Source organism: Phyllopteryx taeniolatus, chromosome 1, assembly GCF_024500385.1.
Source record: "Phyllopteryx taeniolatus isolate TA_2022b chromosome 1, UOR_Ptae_1.2, whole genome shotgun sequence".
In the NCBI taxonomy this organism is placed as follows: Eukaryota; Metazoa; Chordata; class Actinopteri; order Syngnathiformes; family Syngnathidae; genus Phyllopteryx; species Phyllopteryx taeniolatus.
Window position 1 is genome coordinate 47,373,125 of NC_084502.1, and position 18,161 is coordinate 47,391,285.

Here is an 18,161-nt window from a genome sequence, read left to right on the forward strand (position 1 = left end):
GCCAGCAACTGGAATTGAAGGTCCTGGGCAGATTAAATTGATATGGCAACACATAGAAGCTAAAATCTGATTGGACAAAAAATAAATAAACAAATAAATAACCCACAAATGACAGCCAAGACACAACCTCTGAAATGAAGCCAAAAGACTGCGTAAAATAAAATAATACAGTTTCATGTACCGCATTTTCACGACCATAAGGCGCGCCGCATTAAAAGGCGCAGTCTCAGTTACAGGTTCTTTTTCTGTATTTAACACACACATAAGGCGCACCGCATTATTGGGCGCAAGCAGGGTAAAACATACGCTAGCTTAAAACATACGGTAGCATGCATGCACGCTCAAACATACGCTAGCATGCATGCTAGCATATGTTTTTAAAAAGGCAGCGGGAGCAAAACTGAGTTCAGTTGTACTGAAGTATTTAACAATGTTATTGAAGTTATTGAAGTATTTAACAATGTACTCACGTTATTTTTGATCAATCCTCATCCACAAATCCATCAAAGTCCTCATCTTCTGTATCCGAAATGAACAGCTGGGCAATTTCGCCATCAAACATTCCCTCTCGTCATTGTCGGACGGGGGCATGCCTTTAGCGTCCTTCCCCCTTTAACTTCCGCATGCTGTCCTCAATCACGTCCGCCTTTCCTCTATATAAGCACTGTGTCTGCAGGAAATGCTCCCAGTCAGTCAAGTGGAGCGCTCATCGAAGTCACACAACAACATTTACAGATTTTGGAACACATAAGGTGCGCCGCATTATAAGGCGCCCCGTCCATTTTGGAGAAAATTTAAGAGTTTTAAGTGCGCCTTATGGTCGTGAAAATACGGTAAGATGTAAGTCGGTCAATGCTTTTGGTAGTGTTTAGGCCAGCAGAGAAGGCTTTGAAGGCCCTGAGTGTGTGCAACAGGTACATACTGGTGAAGCAGTATTAAGCCTGGTTATTTGAAATGATTACTTCCCCTGTGTATCATTTACAGTACGGTAGCCAATGGATGGTTCACTGATTGACGACCAACTATCAGGTCTCTTCAAATAGGTGTATACTATGGAAGCAGAAAGTGTTTGCTTTGGACAATAAATGGGGTGATCAATATACTTTTCCAACTGCACCACATTACTCGCATATTGTAGTTTATCCAATAATTGAATTCTGCAATTATGAATGCTGCTCGGAATTCGTTTAAGATTACAATAAACAGCATTGGATTATTTTCTTAGACATCCATATGTTAGGTTCTTTGAGGTCTCGAAATTGTCTATTGGTGTGAATCTCAGTTGTTTGTCTATAAATGCCCTGCGATTGACTGGCCACCAGACCAGGTTGTACCCTGCTTCTGGCTTGAAGTCATCTGGAATGGGCTCCAGCTCACCCACAACCCTAATGAAGACAAGCGCGACGGAAAATGGATGGAAGGATTTTAACATTTTTAACTGTCATACTGGTGTGACTTAAAATAATTGTTGGACGGCGACGATTGCTTTCAACACAATTGAGTGGGAGAAGTGAGTCCCTGGGATTAAATCATACCCCTGTCCCGACTTTCCGTCATTTCCTTTCACGCCGTCGTTGTCCCAGTGTTACACCTGCGTTACTCCCTCAGAAGCTGGCAAATTTGCAGGTCGACTTGGACCCTGCATTCCAGAGCAGCACAAAGACAAAGACGAAATATTCACATTTTTCATAAGCAGTATGAAAGGGGGTTACAGTTGTAGGTGTACACAGTTGTCATATGCGTGAAAAAGAAGTCAACCGCAGCAAAACCTGAAAAGAAATGTAAAAAATAACTAGCTTAACTTTCACAGCAAGTGACGAGTTTACTCCTTTGCATTTGAGTCCGTTCACTTGACAGAACTGTATATTTATTCTTCTCCTCACTTTTGTCTTTGTTAGCACCCCTTGTCGAGGGTGGTAGTTCTATGGTAATGTCGCAAAATGTGCACAGAAAGCTACTAAAAAAGGGCAGCATATACAGCAAGTTAATATTTCAATGCTGGACTGAAGTCTTGTAAATGACAACAATTTGTGTGACATTATGCATGACAGTTTTCTGGGATGTCGATATTTTGGTTGCATTATGAATCATCATTGGTGTCGGACTTTCATGTTATGCCTTGGAGCTTTCGGCATCCACAATGGTTCACCTCTTCCCAAAGCTTCCTGTGGGTCCGGACCTTTTGAGAATGCACGTAGCCAGTTCAAATAAAGATGCCAAGGAGTCTTCGTTATTGCACCCGGTCCTTAAGTCGATCCCTTCTATTACATGGTAACCCAAGCCACGGGCAGGGCACATGGGCAGGACTTTCTCAGCAGATTATTTTGGGCTCGCTACCGTGTCATTAGACCGCCGCGCCTCTGAATTTAGTCCCGCTGATTGCAGGGCGAAGACTGGGCCGGGCTGAGGTGGGCTCCGCTTCCCCAATGACTCAAGGGCTACGACAATGATGAAGTTGTTTCATGTGTTCTGTGGTGAAAGACCACCGTGTGCCATTTGTTGTGCACCCCTCCCCTTTTATTCCTGGCTCTGTGACTGTTGTGCTCCTCCTCCCACTCTTGGGAGGTGTTTGCTTTATGGGACGCTGTGTCTTACTTATCAAGACCTTATCTGTGTGCAGGGCTTCCTATCTGTCCTCTGATCGTCTGACGTATTGTTTTTTGTGTGAGGGGAGTGGGGGCGCGTGCACGTGCAACCCCAGGCCTCTTATAGCCCGCCTTCCCTCTCTCTTTCTCTCGCCCCTAAATTCAGCAATCGCCTCGAGGGGGGCGGGACCAAGGCGCAGAAGTCCTCTCGCTCTGTCTCCCTCTCCCACATTCGCACACGCAACTGTTACGCACACGAGACGCACGCTGTGGACAGAGCAGATTCCAGATTCAGCTGCTCGTGGGGACGCACACATATTCTCCTCCGTGTGCTTCTGCCGCAGACCTTCCCACTTCACGACAGGCGACCTCCGTGTGCGTGCGCAAATAACGCGCGGACCAGAGAGGCGATCCCGGCAGCCGGACTGCACCCTCCGGGGATCCTCTTGACTCCCACGCGCCGGGAGTCAGACAGCCCTCCTCTTACCGAATTGAACATTTTTTTGCGGTTGAATGTGCTGCCGGGTCACCGACTTTGGCATGAGACAAATCAAAGACATTTTTATTTGTTTTGTGACATGTAGTTGTCACGTTGCCCAACCGACGGTGACTGAATACATGCCGTGGGATTATTGAACTCATTCCCGTTTAATCCCAAAGGGATGTGAAGCACATTTGAGTTTCTACGAGTGGAAAGATTGAAAAACTGACACCGGGTTATTGCCTCGTCCAAGATGGATTTTGTGTGCTCGCTGCTCGGATGGTTATTGGCACTGTGTCATGTGGTGCTACATGTAAGCGGAGAAGACGGTGAGTTTTACTTACTTAGCATTTTACACTCCTACTAGTCTGAGTGTATCATCAAGTATTTGGAGTGCTTGAATTTTCAAAAACTTCATTTGTTTTTTTTATTATTTGATTTTATTTAAGAAAATGAAACAACTAAACTCTGAATGAGAAAACGGTCTTTGGTGTCCCCAAAAAAAGAAAAGAGAGAGAGAAAAAGTGTGCGTAACAGCTGATCTGGTACTTGTTTTTAGGAAGGTTAACTGGCACCACTACAATCTTCATCTGGGACTAAAAGTCCGCATCCTTCATTATCGCCTCCTGTTCCTCACATGTCAGCGCGCCGACAGCTCCGTGCCCAACGCAAGCATAAACCCACCGGGACGCGGGGGGGGGGGGGGGGGGGGGACGACACTGCGAAGCAGTTGCTATAAAAGAATATTAAATTCCTCTTTTTAATTATATAAAACCGTAGGTGTTAAGTATGAAACATTGCTATTGTGAACCCTTCGGACCGTGGAATTAATAGTGACTGAAGTACTCTCGACTCTCATTAAGCAGCCAATGTAATCCCTCCAGTGGACTGTTGCCCTCCATTAGCCAGGCATTGACCTAATGTTAGGGGGAGAGAGTATGGTGGCGGCAGAGATGTTGACGTTAATGTAATTCGTCGTTATCGGAATCTGTGCTTAGATTTCCCATGATAAATGATGACAATTTCATTAATCATTAATTTCATTAATGCGTGGGGCATGTAAACTTTGTTGTAAATGTGATCATTTAACTAATCATGATCAAAATGGTAAACTTGGTAGATTTTCTGAGATCAAGTGAAGAAAGGACGCGCAAACTGTTTTAGTAAAGTGTTCTTCTAGTTGCGTCACTTATACATAATCATACAGTGTATAGGCTACGTTTAGTTTTCTTGCGGTTAGTCACCAGGAGAAGTGGTAAGTATATGATCTCATTGATGGTGGCTATTGCCTTTATAGCCTCTTCCTCTTTTTGGCTACCTGTTCCATCAGCAGTTTCTGTGGCTGTTTGTCAACGAGTGTGTGCGTGTGTGTTTTTTACCGGCTGCCTATGCGCCGCTGATGCTAGACAGATGTGGACCTCTTGGCAGTAAACGCGCCCAAGAAGCTCCATCCCCTCCCTCTGTGTCTCCCTGCCAAGAGGCTGCCTCAAGAGCCACATTACAGTCGGCGGCAGAGGAGGGAGAGGCAGGAAGGGAGCAGCCCGGAGGCCGAGCAGGCGGCCTCAGGGAGCCGTACGAGCAGGAGGGACAGAGTTTTGTGTGGAGATGTGCTGCTGCATCCGCCAAACCATAACGTGAAGGAGGCAGACTTGACGGCGAGACGCAGGGGGGTGGGCTGTTCGTGCCAGAGGGCAACATCAAAGCATGCTGGGTCACCCGCTTAAAATGGAGAGAGACAGAGCAGATCAGGGTTCAAGAAGTAAGAGTGAAGTCACAGAAAGAGGCTCTCTTGTGGTTTGATACTCCCACGCATATGAGGGCCTCTTTAAAGAGATATTTTAGAACTAATATGAGGAAAAGCCTCCAGCAACAAGCTGGTGGACACTATAGCTTGACTTTCTGACTTTCTATCGTGACCAGGGCTGGATGACCCTTGCAGGGCAGAAATGTGCTTAGATGTACACATTTTCAAGCCTGCTCGCCACTTGGGATGCAGAGGAACTTCCATTGCACACTTGTGCAAGAATCACAAGAACGTGACTCGCTGACATGTACATTAATTACCAGAACCAGCAGGATTAATATTCCCACCATTAAGCAGCTCATTTGCATGTTTATTGAATGGATAGTTGTGCAGCGCCTCCACCAATGGTATCATTTTCATTTTCTCCCAGAGTTGGCGCTCTGCTCATTTAATCATTTGTTTTTCAAATGCTCGCTTCGGGCTGACTCTCATTTTCCCCCTCCTGTTTTGTTCTGTTGGTTGTTTCTCTCACATCTTTCCCTGAGCTGCCCTGCGAATCTTTAAATCCGCCTCAGCCTCAGAGGTATCAGCTGTGAAAACAAGGTCACGTCTCAGCGTTACTTGGCCAAGTGGCCTGTTCAATATGAGTCAGGTATGCATGCATGCAACCAGCCTGCCACAAGACCTCCATAAATAGATCAGAGCTGGGTCTTTCACATGGCTTTATTTTAATGACTTCGGGGGGACAGGCTTACTAGATGAGAACACCGAGTTTGGCAGAGTATATAGGATTTATTGTTATTCAAAAGTGGGGTTAAAGAGTTAGGCTTGAGAGTGTGTGAGCCTGTAAGAAAATAAAGCATTCAGAACAGGGGTGGCAACAAATCACCAGAGTCACGGAGCAAAATATTAATTCTTCACGCTTCTCCCCTGCTGATGTCGACTCGAGGAAGCGTCTCTGGAGAAGTGCTTCACTGTTGTCGTTTGGACACTGACGCACAGGAAAGAGAGCGCCAGGGAGGCAAGGAGATATGATACTGCAGTCAGGTAGTGTTTAGGATTAGGTCCCCGCAATTACCCACCCTGCAGGCACCAGCAACCATCTGTTTACCCGATTGATCCATTGAACCATCGATCACAATGGGCAGCACTGTGCATTTAGCTGATTAGCATGGGGCACTTATCCTGTTAGGAAGGGAAGAGTAGAAAGGAAGAAGAATGGAAGCAGAAAGGGGGGTGGGGGGTAGACATGATCTCTCCTTAATGTGGCTTTTGTTAGTTCCTTAAGGGAACTAAATCCTGTTTAAGATTTAAAACAGATGAACAAAAAGTCATTCTGTAATAGTTTCTGGTGGATGAAGGGAAAGTTCTGAATAAATAACACCAGAGAAAAGGCACCCAATGTAGTGCAAACCCGAGTGGACCTCCCTTCTTCTTCACTCCTCCTCATCCTTCTCCTGACTCCAGTCTAGTGGAGGGTGTCTGAGATTAAAGCTTAGCTCTGGACTGAATGGATGAGCGCTGCTCATTCGCCCCTCTCATTCCCTCACTCTGGGTGATAGCACTTTTTAATTAAGGTGGGGTGTCGACAAGGGGGGGGGCGGTTACATTGGGAATGATGGCGGGATTTATCAGCCTCCCCTCACATTCGCTGCTCATCCCAGTGCGTTACACCACCCTTCCCAGATAAGGCAGCTAATAGAAATGAGCGCTATATGCAGACATATGCACATTTTCACAGATAATGAAGATAAAGGTGGTGGCTCCTTTGTGCAGCGATGTCTGGCTCTGTCTGGATGTGTGCATACACACGCACGGGCACACACACGCACACCAAACACTCCGCAAATGCCATAAAACGTCGCAATTAAAGCCATGAGTGCAGGAAGTTTTTTGAATATTCATTCGTGCAAAAGAGACACAACCACCCTTGTGCACCGTAAAAAGAGAAGGCCAGTTAATTGAGCACAGATTGTTCAGTGCTCAAGGTTTGCCAAATAGTGATCATTTATGGTATTATGATGCAACTCCAGGAAATGACTGTGAGTCTTTGTAATCCCCACAACTGACATAACTAAACATGGCTGTCATTTTGTAACTAACGAAGTTGATATATACACACACACACACACAATAACCTCTTGTGTGTGACTGGTTTCCATGGGGGCGGGGGGGTTAGTGTCTAGTGTCTAGTGTGCCGCTTGGTTAGCAACATTTCTTAATGAGCTCCACTTTCTCTCCTCAATGTTAGTTTTTCTCCTATGTCATCTTAAATTGCCTCCTTCCATCTTTTGACTACCTTCTGATCAATCTCCCTGCGTGTTCTGCCTCAATCCATCTTTTATCTTCAGTGCACTCTCCCTTCTTCCCTCCTCAGCCTTCCCTGTGGCTTAAATAGGTAGCCCAGTAAGAAAGTGTCAATGCTGCAGAACACTTAACACACACATACCGACAATCGGGCCACAGTTTGAGTATTTTTCCACTCTTACGATCAAAGTCAGCAAAGGTCTGACCATCAGATGTGTCTAAAAAAACTATCCTGAGTGATTATCCTGTGGTGTCAGGTGTGTTAAGAGCAATTTTTTCCCCCTCCCCTTCTGCTTGGGAAACAGTCAGCCCGACAGTAGTTATAATGATAAAACTGTTAATTATTTCTGCTCACAAATCCATGTGTGTGGTCGACATCTAGCCATGGGCTCTTTGATTGTGATGTGAAACGGCGAACTAGCCAATTACAAATCAAACTGAAGCTTGCGCTGTTGGTCGATATAAATAGAGGAGCAACTATAATGTGTCTCATGAATCATTCACCGCAATATAAATAACGGAGAGTTTATAACCGCAATGCACAGTAGTTACGAGATAAGCTAACAGTTAAACTGGCTTATTTCATTTCTTCTTCTCCTACTATTTTTTCATCTTTTTTGTATTTTCTGACAGTCTGGATGTCCTATGGCACACTGCTGCCTATTACAGGTCAGTCTTGGTACTGCAAAAGACATTGTTTCATTTGTGCTGTGCTATGCGGGTCATCTCCAGTATGCCACATCTCTTCATCGCATTTGGGGTATCTGAGATACCGTACCACACATTTTAAAAATCAATTAAGATGTTAAGAATCGATATTTGTGTAGTTTACTTTAATCTGCGGCGGGCTTTTGGTGTACCTCCAGCACACATTTGCTTTGTATGCTTCCCAACAATGAGTGTGAATGTGTGTGTGTGTCTGTGTCCATGTGTGTGCATGCACATGCATGTGTACATCTTTCAACCTTCCAATCATCATGTGACTGACAGTTACTCAGTGGGCAGCTTTCCCAAAAGGCTCAAATCTTCTGTGCCAAGAAGATGTGCACAATTGTGAGCATTTCTACATTCGGGCATCTCTCCTCAAAGGGAGTCATTGCAGCTCTTTCAAATGTCAAAGAATCTTAAGTGTGCCTTTTAAGCACAATAGGAGGCGGAAATGTCAACGCTTGAAGGGTCTATTACACTTCAAGCCTGCAGTGCACCTTTTTTCGCTTCCTTTATTGTTGTTTTCACCGTTTTTTTTTTTGTGTTGTTTTTTTTTGTTGCAAGAATATCAACCCATTTATGTCAAGTAGCTTTCTATTTGGCACCACATAGTTTTTCTTGTTCAGCCAATAAATGCCGTTCACAATATCGCTTTACATTCAAGGCCACATCATTTTCATTTCCCATTTATAGAACCTGCAGCTACACGTAGGTATAAACCAAACCTACAGCCACAGCTTGCTGTTGTCAAGGAGAAGTCCTATCAGCCTGACTCCAGTAAAAAGTAATAATGTCTGCAAATCCGTGGCAGTTCAAAATTAATAAAAGATGCATTGTACACAAAGGTTCAAGCCATCTCAGTGGAGGGTGCGCACATGTGGAATAACTATGCATGTTTCTTTTGTATGTGTATGTGTGTTGGTGTGTTTGGTGTCTTTGGGAAGATAACACAGCAAAAGAGCTGCAGAGAAATGCGACTTTGTCGTTGCATTAGTTTCTCCTTACAGAGTTGGGGTGACCAACCGCCCCCACCTCCAGAGCCCCGCTAGACAGGCCGTCTGTGTGTCACTTCCTGTCTAAGCCTGCCGAGCGATGCCATTGGCAGGCTATTGTTCCTGGGAGAGCATGATAGGATCGGAGAATGTGTTCTAATGTTTGCAGATTGACTTGCTGGCGCAACAATTATAGTAGGAGAGCACTCCCCAGGGGGAAATGGGGGAGATAAGAGCCTGGGTGTGGAAGGGGCTGAGTTAGGCTTCGTGTGCGTGCATGTGTGTGTGTGTGTGTGTGTGTGTGTGTGTGTGTACGCGCATGTGTATGTATGTGTGTGTGCATCTGCAAGAGAGAACAGCAAATGTGTCTCTGATGATGTTGTATTGTTTTATTAGCCACTTGCACTGGGAATCCACAATGGATACGTTTTTCCAATTTCCTCCAAACTGACAGCCTAAATTGCTTTCTTTGTTTTACTGTTCATCTGTTGCACCATGTCTTTATGGAGAAGAAACAAGATAATGAGTATAGCGTTTACACTACATTCATGCAAAGGACAAAGAGAAATTGCTCTCATTTACTGTAATAAAATCTTACAAATAAGCAGTTACAGGGACGTGCACAGATAGACCCCGAGTGGTGCTGAAGCACCTGTCCTTTTGCCCTGGATGAAGAAAGTGCCATTTTTTGCTGCAGCTCATTTATTCCCTCAAAATGACTGGCAAACCATTAAGACCACCCTCCTGTCGGCTAATATTTTCCCTTGAGTGGCTTTTTTTTGTTTTTGAGCGCCTGGCCTCTAAAATCTTTGTGCACATGGCTGAACAGTTAGAATTGTTTGATATCTGTTTTTCAATGTTACCCCTGTGTGGTCTTTTGGCAGCATCAGAGTGTAGGGGTATCTTCGATGCCAGCGAGGCCGGATACATCACCTCCCCCGGATACCCTCTGGAATACCCGCCTCATCAGAACTGCCAGTGGGTCATCACAGCTCCAGAGCCCTCGCAGCGCATCGTCCTCAATTTCAACCCACACTTCGAGATCGAGAGGCTGGATTGCAAGTAAGACTGGGAGGGTGGTGAATGTGTTTGCATGTGTTTTCGTGTTTATTACATAGTATTGTAATTCGCAATCAGCAGTTCTGGATGGGGTGATCCCAACATTCTGGTCAGTCGCAAAGGAAACTTCAATTGTACTTACAAGCTCTGTGTCAGATGCAGGCCATTAAGTGGATTATGGTTTTGTTATTGAGAGAACTGAGCACAAACAGCATCACACACATTTAATGGGGTGGATGAGGCCCAAGCTCAACTACAAACATCTTGACCTCTTCAACGCTTCTCCGGGGGCAATTACCGGGTAGAGTTCCTTGCTCGGGGGCATGTCAGCTGCTCATAACCGCCTTAGTTCAGCGGTTGAAACAGACGAAGAATTCAGGTCACAATATGTAAAGGCTGAATGGAAGGAACTATTCAAAATCTAGACAGAACTGATGGATGAAATGATTAAAGTTAGCTGGAGTAGGGGGGGGGGGTCACAGAGAAGGCAAGAAGGATAGGAAAAAAGGAAAAGAAACAGAGAATAAAGTCCAGCTGTTTGGATGTCATTGTTCGTCAATTTTCCCAGAGATGTGAGTATTCCAAATCCTCATTTTTTTCCCCTCAGAGAGAGCGGGAACACTTTGTTGAAACCACTTTTAAAACTCATATCCCAATATTTTCTCAACATTTCTCAAATTTAGGTCAAAACAACATGTAAGAGAAGCATGTTGGCAGTTATAGGAACTGTATTTTTAAGAACAGTGCAAAAACGGTTTATTAGCCTATTCGAAAAATATGCTGCTGCACATTAAATGTAAATTGAAAGTTTAATAAACTTTTTCTCTTGTGCAAAGAAATAGTTTACCATGTTGCAACACTAAGCCAGTTGTGTATCAACATATTACTCAGCCCGAGCCTCAATATCATAAACCCAGATGCAATTTTAAATTGCCTTTTCCTCTCGTCCCTCATTTCTGTGTAAACTGTAGTTAATAAACAAATGATGCTTTGGCGTTACGAACCACAAAAAGCAGCTATGACATACAGTTTTCATGATGTCTGATTTATTTATTTTTTTTCCTGCCTGATCTAAATCCTGGGGAGAATGCAGCACTTTGGACTTCCCAACCAACCACAGCACGGCACATTATCAAAACTATTGTTGATCCACTCAGGGTCAAGGTGCTTCTTGCTCCCTAGCACATGAGTGAGGGAGAAGGCCACGATGAAGATGAGAAACATACAATGTTCCTTCTTGACTCACCACAGAAGATTTTCTGGGGTTCTTTCCTTTACACTCGCCTAAAGGGACGGAGGCCTTGGCCTGCCCTCTGACACACACCCACTCAGTCTCCCTCCTCTCTGGATGTGTTTGCATGTGAGTGTGGGTAGCGAACGGTGCAAGCGTGTAAGTCTGCAAGCGTGTGAGTTTTAGTGAGAGGAGCTGCTTCTTCCTCATGAGAGATACCACATCATACTACCATCTACTTTTATAGAAAAATTTAAATCTCTTCTTTGAGACCCGCTATGCTCTCTACCCCTAGGTGCATGTACGCCCCCGTTAGCACCGTCACGGTTAGATTCTTCTCTTTGCCAGTGTGATTAGGCATAGCAGTGCCAGTGAGCAGAGGAGTAGATTTTTGCATGTTTTCACGCTCCTCTGGGAGGTTAAGGCGGTGGGCATCCGCTGGAGGGGTGCATAGGCTAAAGGCTCCCCGTCTCGTTGGGGCCAGAGAAATCTGCGTGACAGCTGGGATTACAGCGAGCACCATAACTGTAATTTATCTAAAAGGCGAACAGCTACGCAAGCTACATTTGAACCTCGCTACCAGTGGATGTACTTCAGAATACATGCAGATTCGTACCAAAGCCTGCTACCTGCAAGAAGTGCTTGGTCAGCCCCGGCAAGAATCTCTCTGGCTAACATCCCTGCTGGCTACTTTCCCTCAGCGGGTTCAAACTGTTGCCGCTCGGCCGACCAATCAATCTGCTGCCATATATACGCGTTCCACGTCTGAGGTGGCACTTTAATTCAGGATTTCATCTCAGAGGGAGTCCGGCCGAATGCCAAAAAGCTCTTACCTTCAGGCTGCAAGCCGATTGATATGAACTAAATGTAATAAAGGCTAGATGAAATATCAGGCCCATATCTCTAATGCAATCTGCCACCGTCGCGCCCCAGGATGTACCAGGAGCAGCGTAGGGCTGCTTCTTGCAGGCTCCTCCTCCCACTTGTTCCTTTTTTTGGGCTACTGCTCCTCGGGTTGCTGCCTCGTCCTTCTCCTCTAAGCCAGAAGAGGACCTGTTTTAGTTTTATTCACCTGAATTAAACATGGGAGCCTCCAGAATCATAATACACGCACACACGTGCGTGGGTGCTTGGGTGTGTGTGTGTGTGTGTGTGTGTGTGTGTATAGGCATGATTACACTTTCCCAATGGAGGGGCTCTTGGATCAATGTCTGTATTCTGCTTATAACGGGCAGTCGATAGATGATAGCTAACGAATGGAAGAAGCAACGCCTGTCGCGGAGGAAAACTGTTTGATAGACACAGGAGAGACACAAGACTCACCAAAGGGACTTGTTGTGGGATATCAATATCGGACTGGTGTTAAAGACAGGATTACGATACCCCGTGTTGACGTTTCCTATCTGAGACAGTCAAAGACATAATCAAATAATGCAGCATACTCAAAACAACAAAGATCAACGGGATTTGCTGATAGTCTCACACCGCAGCTTCATTTTTCCACTAAGGGTTCGAGCCGTAGCTGTGTCTGCATGATGGGCGGCGAGATCGGGAACTGAGACGTGGGGACACGGGGAGGAAGAGAGCTATTTGGTTTTGGGCAGGATTGAAGATGGCAGGCCCCCGGGATCTGCTGGGATTTTGCTCCCAGCATCTTGTTAATATTTCAGAGGCACTTATGGTTTATTAGAGGGGAGGCAGGAATGTGTGTATGTGTATTGTACACACTCCCCCTGCCCTGCTTGTTGAAGTCAGAAGCAAAAAAATGACAGCTCTCTGATTGTTAGCAGATTTTGTTCCTGTTTGTTCCGTTGTGGGAGAACAAGGGAAAGTACACAATGGAGCAGGGGCAACTCAAAAGTGTGCAAAGTTGTATGTACTGACACTCACGAGCAGCTTGAGCACCTCAAGCAGGCTCAAACTGAATAAACACGAGCAACCACAGTAAATCATGTCTTCAGGAAGAAATGTGATTTTAAAAAAAACAACAACAACAACACGGGCAGCGATTTTCAATCCCTTCCTTAGAGAAAAAATGATAAGTTGCTGCAAGCTGTGCCCTTAAAGCCACAGCTCATGACACCTGAAGACACACACGCACACACACACACACGCACACACACAGTACAGAGTAGTGAGTTGCATACTGCACAAAGAATTCTCTAGGAACCAACAAACAGCCAAAGGTGTGAAAGGCAATTAGTTGTTATGGGGGCAAGGTGGCGTTATATATGAGCGGAAAAGCCGACTAGTGCACATCGTGTACATCTACTGGTCTTCTCTGGTCTTTTAGTTGCCCTCCACCCGATCATTGCCTCCTGAGTCTAGTACAGGCTCACATATATTCTGCCTGACTGACAAAAGACTGGGATTTGGGGAGTTAATGGAGCGATACAGATGTCTTTTGGACCCGGATTGGGTCTTAGTGTATGCGCGTAAGACGAATGTGTCATGGGTCCTGGAATGTGTTCAAGTGTGTGCCGGAGACGTGTCAGACACTCATGCATGTATTCATCAGAGGCTGAGCGCATCGGTCAATAATCACGTCTGAGGAACACTCACTCACTGACGCTAATCCACAACAGGAGAGCGTGAGACAGAGGGCGGGGAAGTGCGAAAAAACATAGAGACCCACTCCAAAATCAATTAAAATCTAATTAGGCTCTTAGATTCGTCACAGGCTTTTTATCCTCACTGTTGGCAAAATGGTGCTGTGAACATGAATGCTCTCCTGCCTTTGTCTGTACGTGCATGTGTGCTTTCCTCAAGAGTGTGTTTTGCACTTAACATAAGTCTGCAACCATTCAGCCTCAATGCTACAAAATTATATGTGCTTCCTGTCTAATCTCAGGTTATGACCTTTTCATCTCAGTTCCAGTGCCTAAAAGTGGCCTCTGCCCTGAGCGTCAATTTCATCAATGACACATCGCTGACGTTTCAGGCTCAGTGTCGCGGCGTCATCACAGGAGCCCATTTCGAGATGTGGTTATGTGCGCAGAAGCAGAATTACAATGTTATTACTCATAGTTGCACCACCTCAATTACAACAGTTGTACTGTTTGGCATGGAAATTTTGAGGATTTCACTTTTGTCAACTCCTTTTTTGATCTGGCAAGGTTTATACAAAAGCAACAATTTAGGAATCAATGTGAAATGATAACTTCCAACTCGACTGTCAAGCTACAATTGGCTGGCGACCAGTGCAGGGTATACCTGGCCTCTCACTCAAAGTCAGCTGGGATAGGCTCCTGCATACCCGCGACAAGGATAAGCGCTATAGAAAGTGGATGGATGGATAGATTGTCAAGTCAAATTTCGTGGATGCATTTGGACTAGCTGATGCTGTAGCTTGGTGTTGTTGCAGTACAACAACCACACACCATTCCATTGTTTCTGTTCTTCCTCTTTCATGTGACCACATCTGGGTGGCCAAAAGGGGTAACGTCATCCATGTGCGTGCATGTGTGTGTGTGGGTGTGTGTGCATATGTGTGCGTGTGTGTGTGTGTGCGTCAATTTTTGTTAATGCAATGTTGGACGCGGGCCAAAAAGAGCTAGCTAATTTGGGATGGGCCAGTCTTTGTTTCCCTCGCACACTCTGCCCCGACACTTAGAAGAATTTGCTTTTATTGTTCAGGGTGAGCTGGCGGGTCAAAGATCACAGTGAACTGTGAGCCTGAGCACCTGAAGAGTCTTTACATTTATTTATCCTAATTTTCTCTTTGCTTAATCCCTTGTGCCGATAATGCCCCTGCCAATCTTCTCCCCAAAGCACCCCAACCACCAACCATTTAATGAATTATCCAACACTCATCGCTTCACTCAGGCTCTGTCCACAAATAAACTCGCATTTAAAAAAATATTTTTTTCCTAATGCCTGGTTAAAAAAAAATAATAATAAAAAAAGTTCACAAAAGGCCTTTGCAGGCTTTCAAGCACATGCCAAAGGTAACCCTTTACCCTAAGGCCATTTTTGCTAACAGAGTGACAAATGCCAGGTAAAAATGCGCCAATACAAAAGTCTAGTATTTTTAGTTAAGCCCAATAGTGAAGAGGAGATGCTTCTGAATATCCCAGCCTGACAAACTTTAGCATATGTTACAATTCCCCCCCCAATCAAAGTCAGTAAAGTCTCAATCTGAGTATTCCAAGAATAATTTTCCGCCACCTAAAACAGAGCTGGGAGGGTGAAAAGAGATTCCAGCCTCTTGATTTTCTCCATGGTCAATATTTTGGGGTTTTCCTGTGATGTCTGCTGTGACTTGAAGATTAAATCAAGGCAGCGGATGTGAAGCAGCTGATGCCCATTCGTTGACTAAGAGCCAAGTCTGTGGCTAATATGTTTACTTCTAGCTTGGCATGGGGGTTGCGCTCCTCAATGCTTTGCCTCCACAGTGCAAACTGTGTCCAGTGGTGAACCCCAGATGGTAAATTTCTGCATACCTTTCTGTTTTTTTTATCAGCACTGTTCATTACATAACTCCATAACTTGTTTGTTTGTCTCTAGTTAACAAAGCTCTCTTATCTCTGTGCCATCGTTATAATCCCTTCCTGCTGTGACCCTGGTCAGGGAAACTTTTAACCTCTCTTCTTTTTACCCCCCCCCCCCCCCCACCCCATATTTTTAAATTAGGTACGACTTCATTGAGATCCGAGATGGGACTTCTGAAAATGCAGACGTCTTGGGTCGGCACTGCAGCAACATCGCACCGCCGCCAATCATATCATCGGGTCCTTCCCTCCAGATACGATTTGTGTCTGACTACGCTCACCAAGGAGCCGGCTTCTCTCTGCGCTACGAAATCTTTAAAACAGGTGAGGAGTCAGCTGCCACTAATGTGATGGATCCCTTTAAAAATCTATTTCGTTTGACAGCGAGACTTCCTCCAGTTGGAGTGTTTCATATAAAATTCAAAAGAAGGAAGGTAGTTTAAGTACAGGCACAGGTGGACACATTTAGCTGCTCCTTGTTTATCGTTTGTCTCAGTGTCTGAAAGTCTTTACACTAACACTTAAGTTAATGATTTTTTGTGCTCCACTCCTCTTCTTTGCTCTGGGTTAATGGCCTAGAACCAAGGATTGGTCAACACTTTGCTCCCCAGAACTCCTCAACAATTAAAACCAAAAGAAGCAACCATGCATATGGAACACAAGAGTGAAAAGTCAGCTTTTATTCACTACTTTAAGCTGCCTAAAACTATGTAAAGAATGCTTGCTTAATTGAAGTGAAATCCATTTTCTCTAGGGTGATGAGGGGATGGGCGTCTGCAGTGGGAGGAGTCTGACCTGGTTAGGTCAAAGGTTTATGGGTAAAGGCTGAGGCAGGGAGATTGATGGGGATGACCATGAGCCAAGATGGAATTTTCTGGAGGCTGCTGAAGTGCACAAGGTGACGTGCAGTTTGAAGGTGTGGTTGTTTTGTGATTTGTGTTTGAGTGTACGTGTGAAGAGGTGAAATGGTCAGGAGGCCTTGAGGCAGCTAAAGGATTTACTGGCGTGTTCAAGTGATTTGGTTTGACTTTACAATGTTTTGAAAGGATTTAAAGAGCCAGCACAAACTTCAAAATGCAGAATTTAGTTCTTATCTCGTACAGTGTTGCCCCAGTTACCTTGAAAAAGTAGCTTAGTTACTTTACTGAATACTTGATTTCAAAACTAACTAAGTTGGAAAAAAAGTAACTTTTTAGTTACTTTCTGCAGCTGCCAAGTGGCAGGAATATCATCAGTGCAAAAAAAAAACATTAGCTTAACTGTACCCATTACTAGGTAATGTATGCCACACAAGTTACAGAATCATGTCATCAACATGAACCATCCATCCATCCATCCGTTTTCTACTGCGTATCCGCGGTTGGGTCGCAGGTAGCTTTAGCAGGGACGCCCAGACTGCCCTCTCCCCAGCCACTTCATCCAGCTCTTCCGAGGGGATCCCAAGGCGTTCCCAGGCCAGCCGAGAGACATCTCGACCATGGTCTCTCCATCATGTCCTGGGTCGTCCCCGGGGTCTCCTTCCGGTGGGACGTGCCCGGAACACCTCACCGGGGAGGCGTCCGGGGAGGGATCTGAATCCGATGCCCAAGCCACCTCATCTGGCTCTTCTCAATGTGGAGGAGCAGCGGCTCTACTCTGAGCTCCTCCCGGATGACAGAGCTTCTCATCCTATCTCTAAGGGAGAGCCCGGACACCCTGCGGAGGAAACTCATTTCGGCTGTTTGTAACCGGTAAATTGAGAGCTTCGCCTTTTGGCTTAGCTCCTCTTTACCACAACGGACCAATACAAAGTCTGCATCACTACAGACGCTGCACCGATCCACCTGTCAATCTCCCATTCCATTCTTCCCTCAAGATACTTGAACTCCTCCACTTAGGGCAGGATCTCATCCCCGACCTGGAGAGGGCACGCCACCCTTTTCCGACTGAGGACCATTGTTTCAGATTCGGAGGTGTTGATTCTCATCCCAGCCGATTCACACTCAGCTGCAAACCGTTCCAGTGAGAATTGGAGATCACGGCCTGATGAAGCCAACAGAACCACATCATCTGCAAAAAGCAGAGATGCAATTCTGAGGCCACCAAACCGGACCCCCTCTACGCCTCGCCTTTGCCTAGAAATTCTGTCCATAAAAGTTCTGAACAGAATCGGTGACAAAGGGCAGCCTTGGCGGAGTCCAACCCTCACTGGAAACGACTCCGACTTACTGCCAGATATGCGGACCAAACTCTGACTCCGGTCGTACAGGGACCGAACAGCCCGTATCAGAGGGTTCGGTACCCCATACTCCCAAAGCACCCCCCACAGGACTCCCCGAGGGACACGGTCAAAAGCCTTCTCCGAGTCCACAAAACACATGTAGACTGGTTGGGCGAACTCCCATGCACCCTCAAGGACCCTGCAGAGGGTGTAGAGCTGGTCCACTGTTCCACGGCCAGGACGAAAACTTCTTAAAAAGTGGGACCACCACCCCAGTCTGCCAATCGAGAGGCACTGTCCCCGATGTCCACGTGATGTAGCAGAGGCATCTCATCCCATCCTTGCCACCGAGGAGCTTCTTAAC

General features: G+C 45.6%; 1 protein-coding gene across 5 annotated transcripts in view; it reads left to right on the top strand.

Annotated features, from left to right (window-relative positions):
- The first annotated feature begins 2,765 nt into the window (after positions 1–2,765).
- The window catches only part of nrp2a (neuropilin 2a), a 56,478-nt gene continuing 41,082 nt past the window's right edge, over positions 2,766–18,161 (top strand). For 4 of the 5 annotated variants that reach the window (XM_061798812.1, XM_061798814.1, XM_061798815.1 and 1 more), the window contains exons 1-3: positions 2,766–3,395; positions 9,702–9,879; positions 15,740–15,921. In XM_061798812.1, the coding sequence (XP_061654796.1) occupies positions 3,320–3,395; positions 9,702–9,879; positions 15,740–15,921 (436 nt within the window). In that variant the 5' untranslated portion in view covers positions 2,766–3,319. The remainder of the gene's footprint in view (positions 3,396–9,701; positions 9,880–15,739; positions 15,922–18,161) is intronic. The other variant, XM_061798813.1, reaches the window with a different exon arrangement.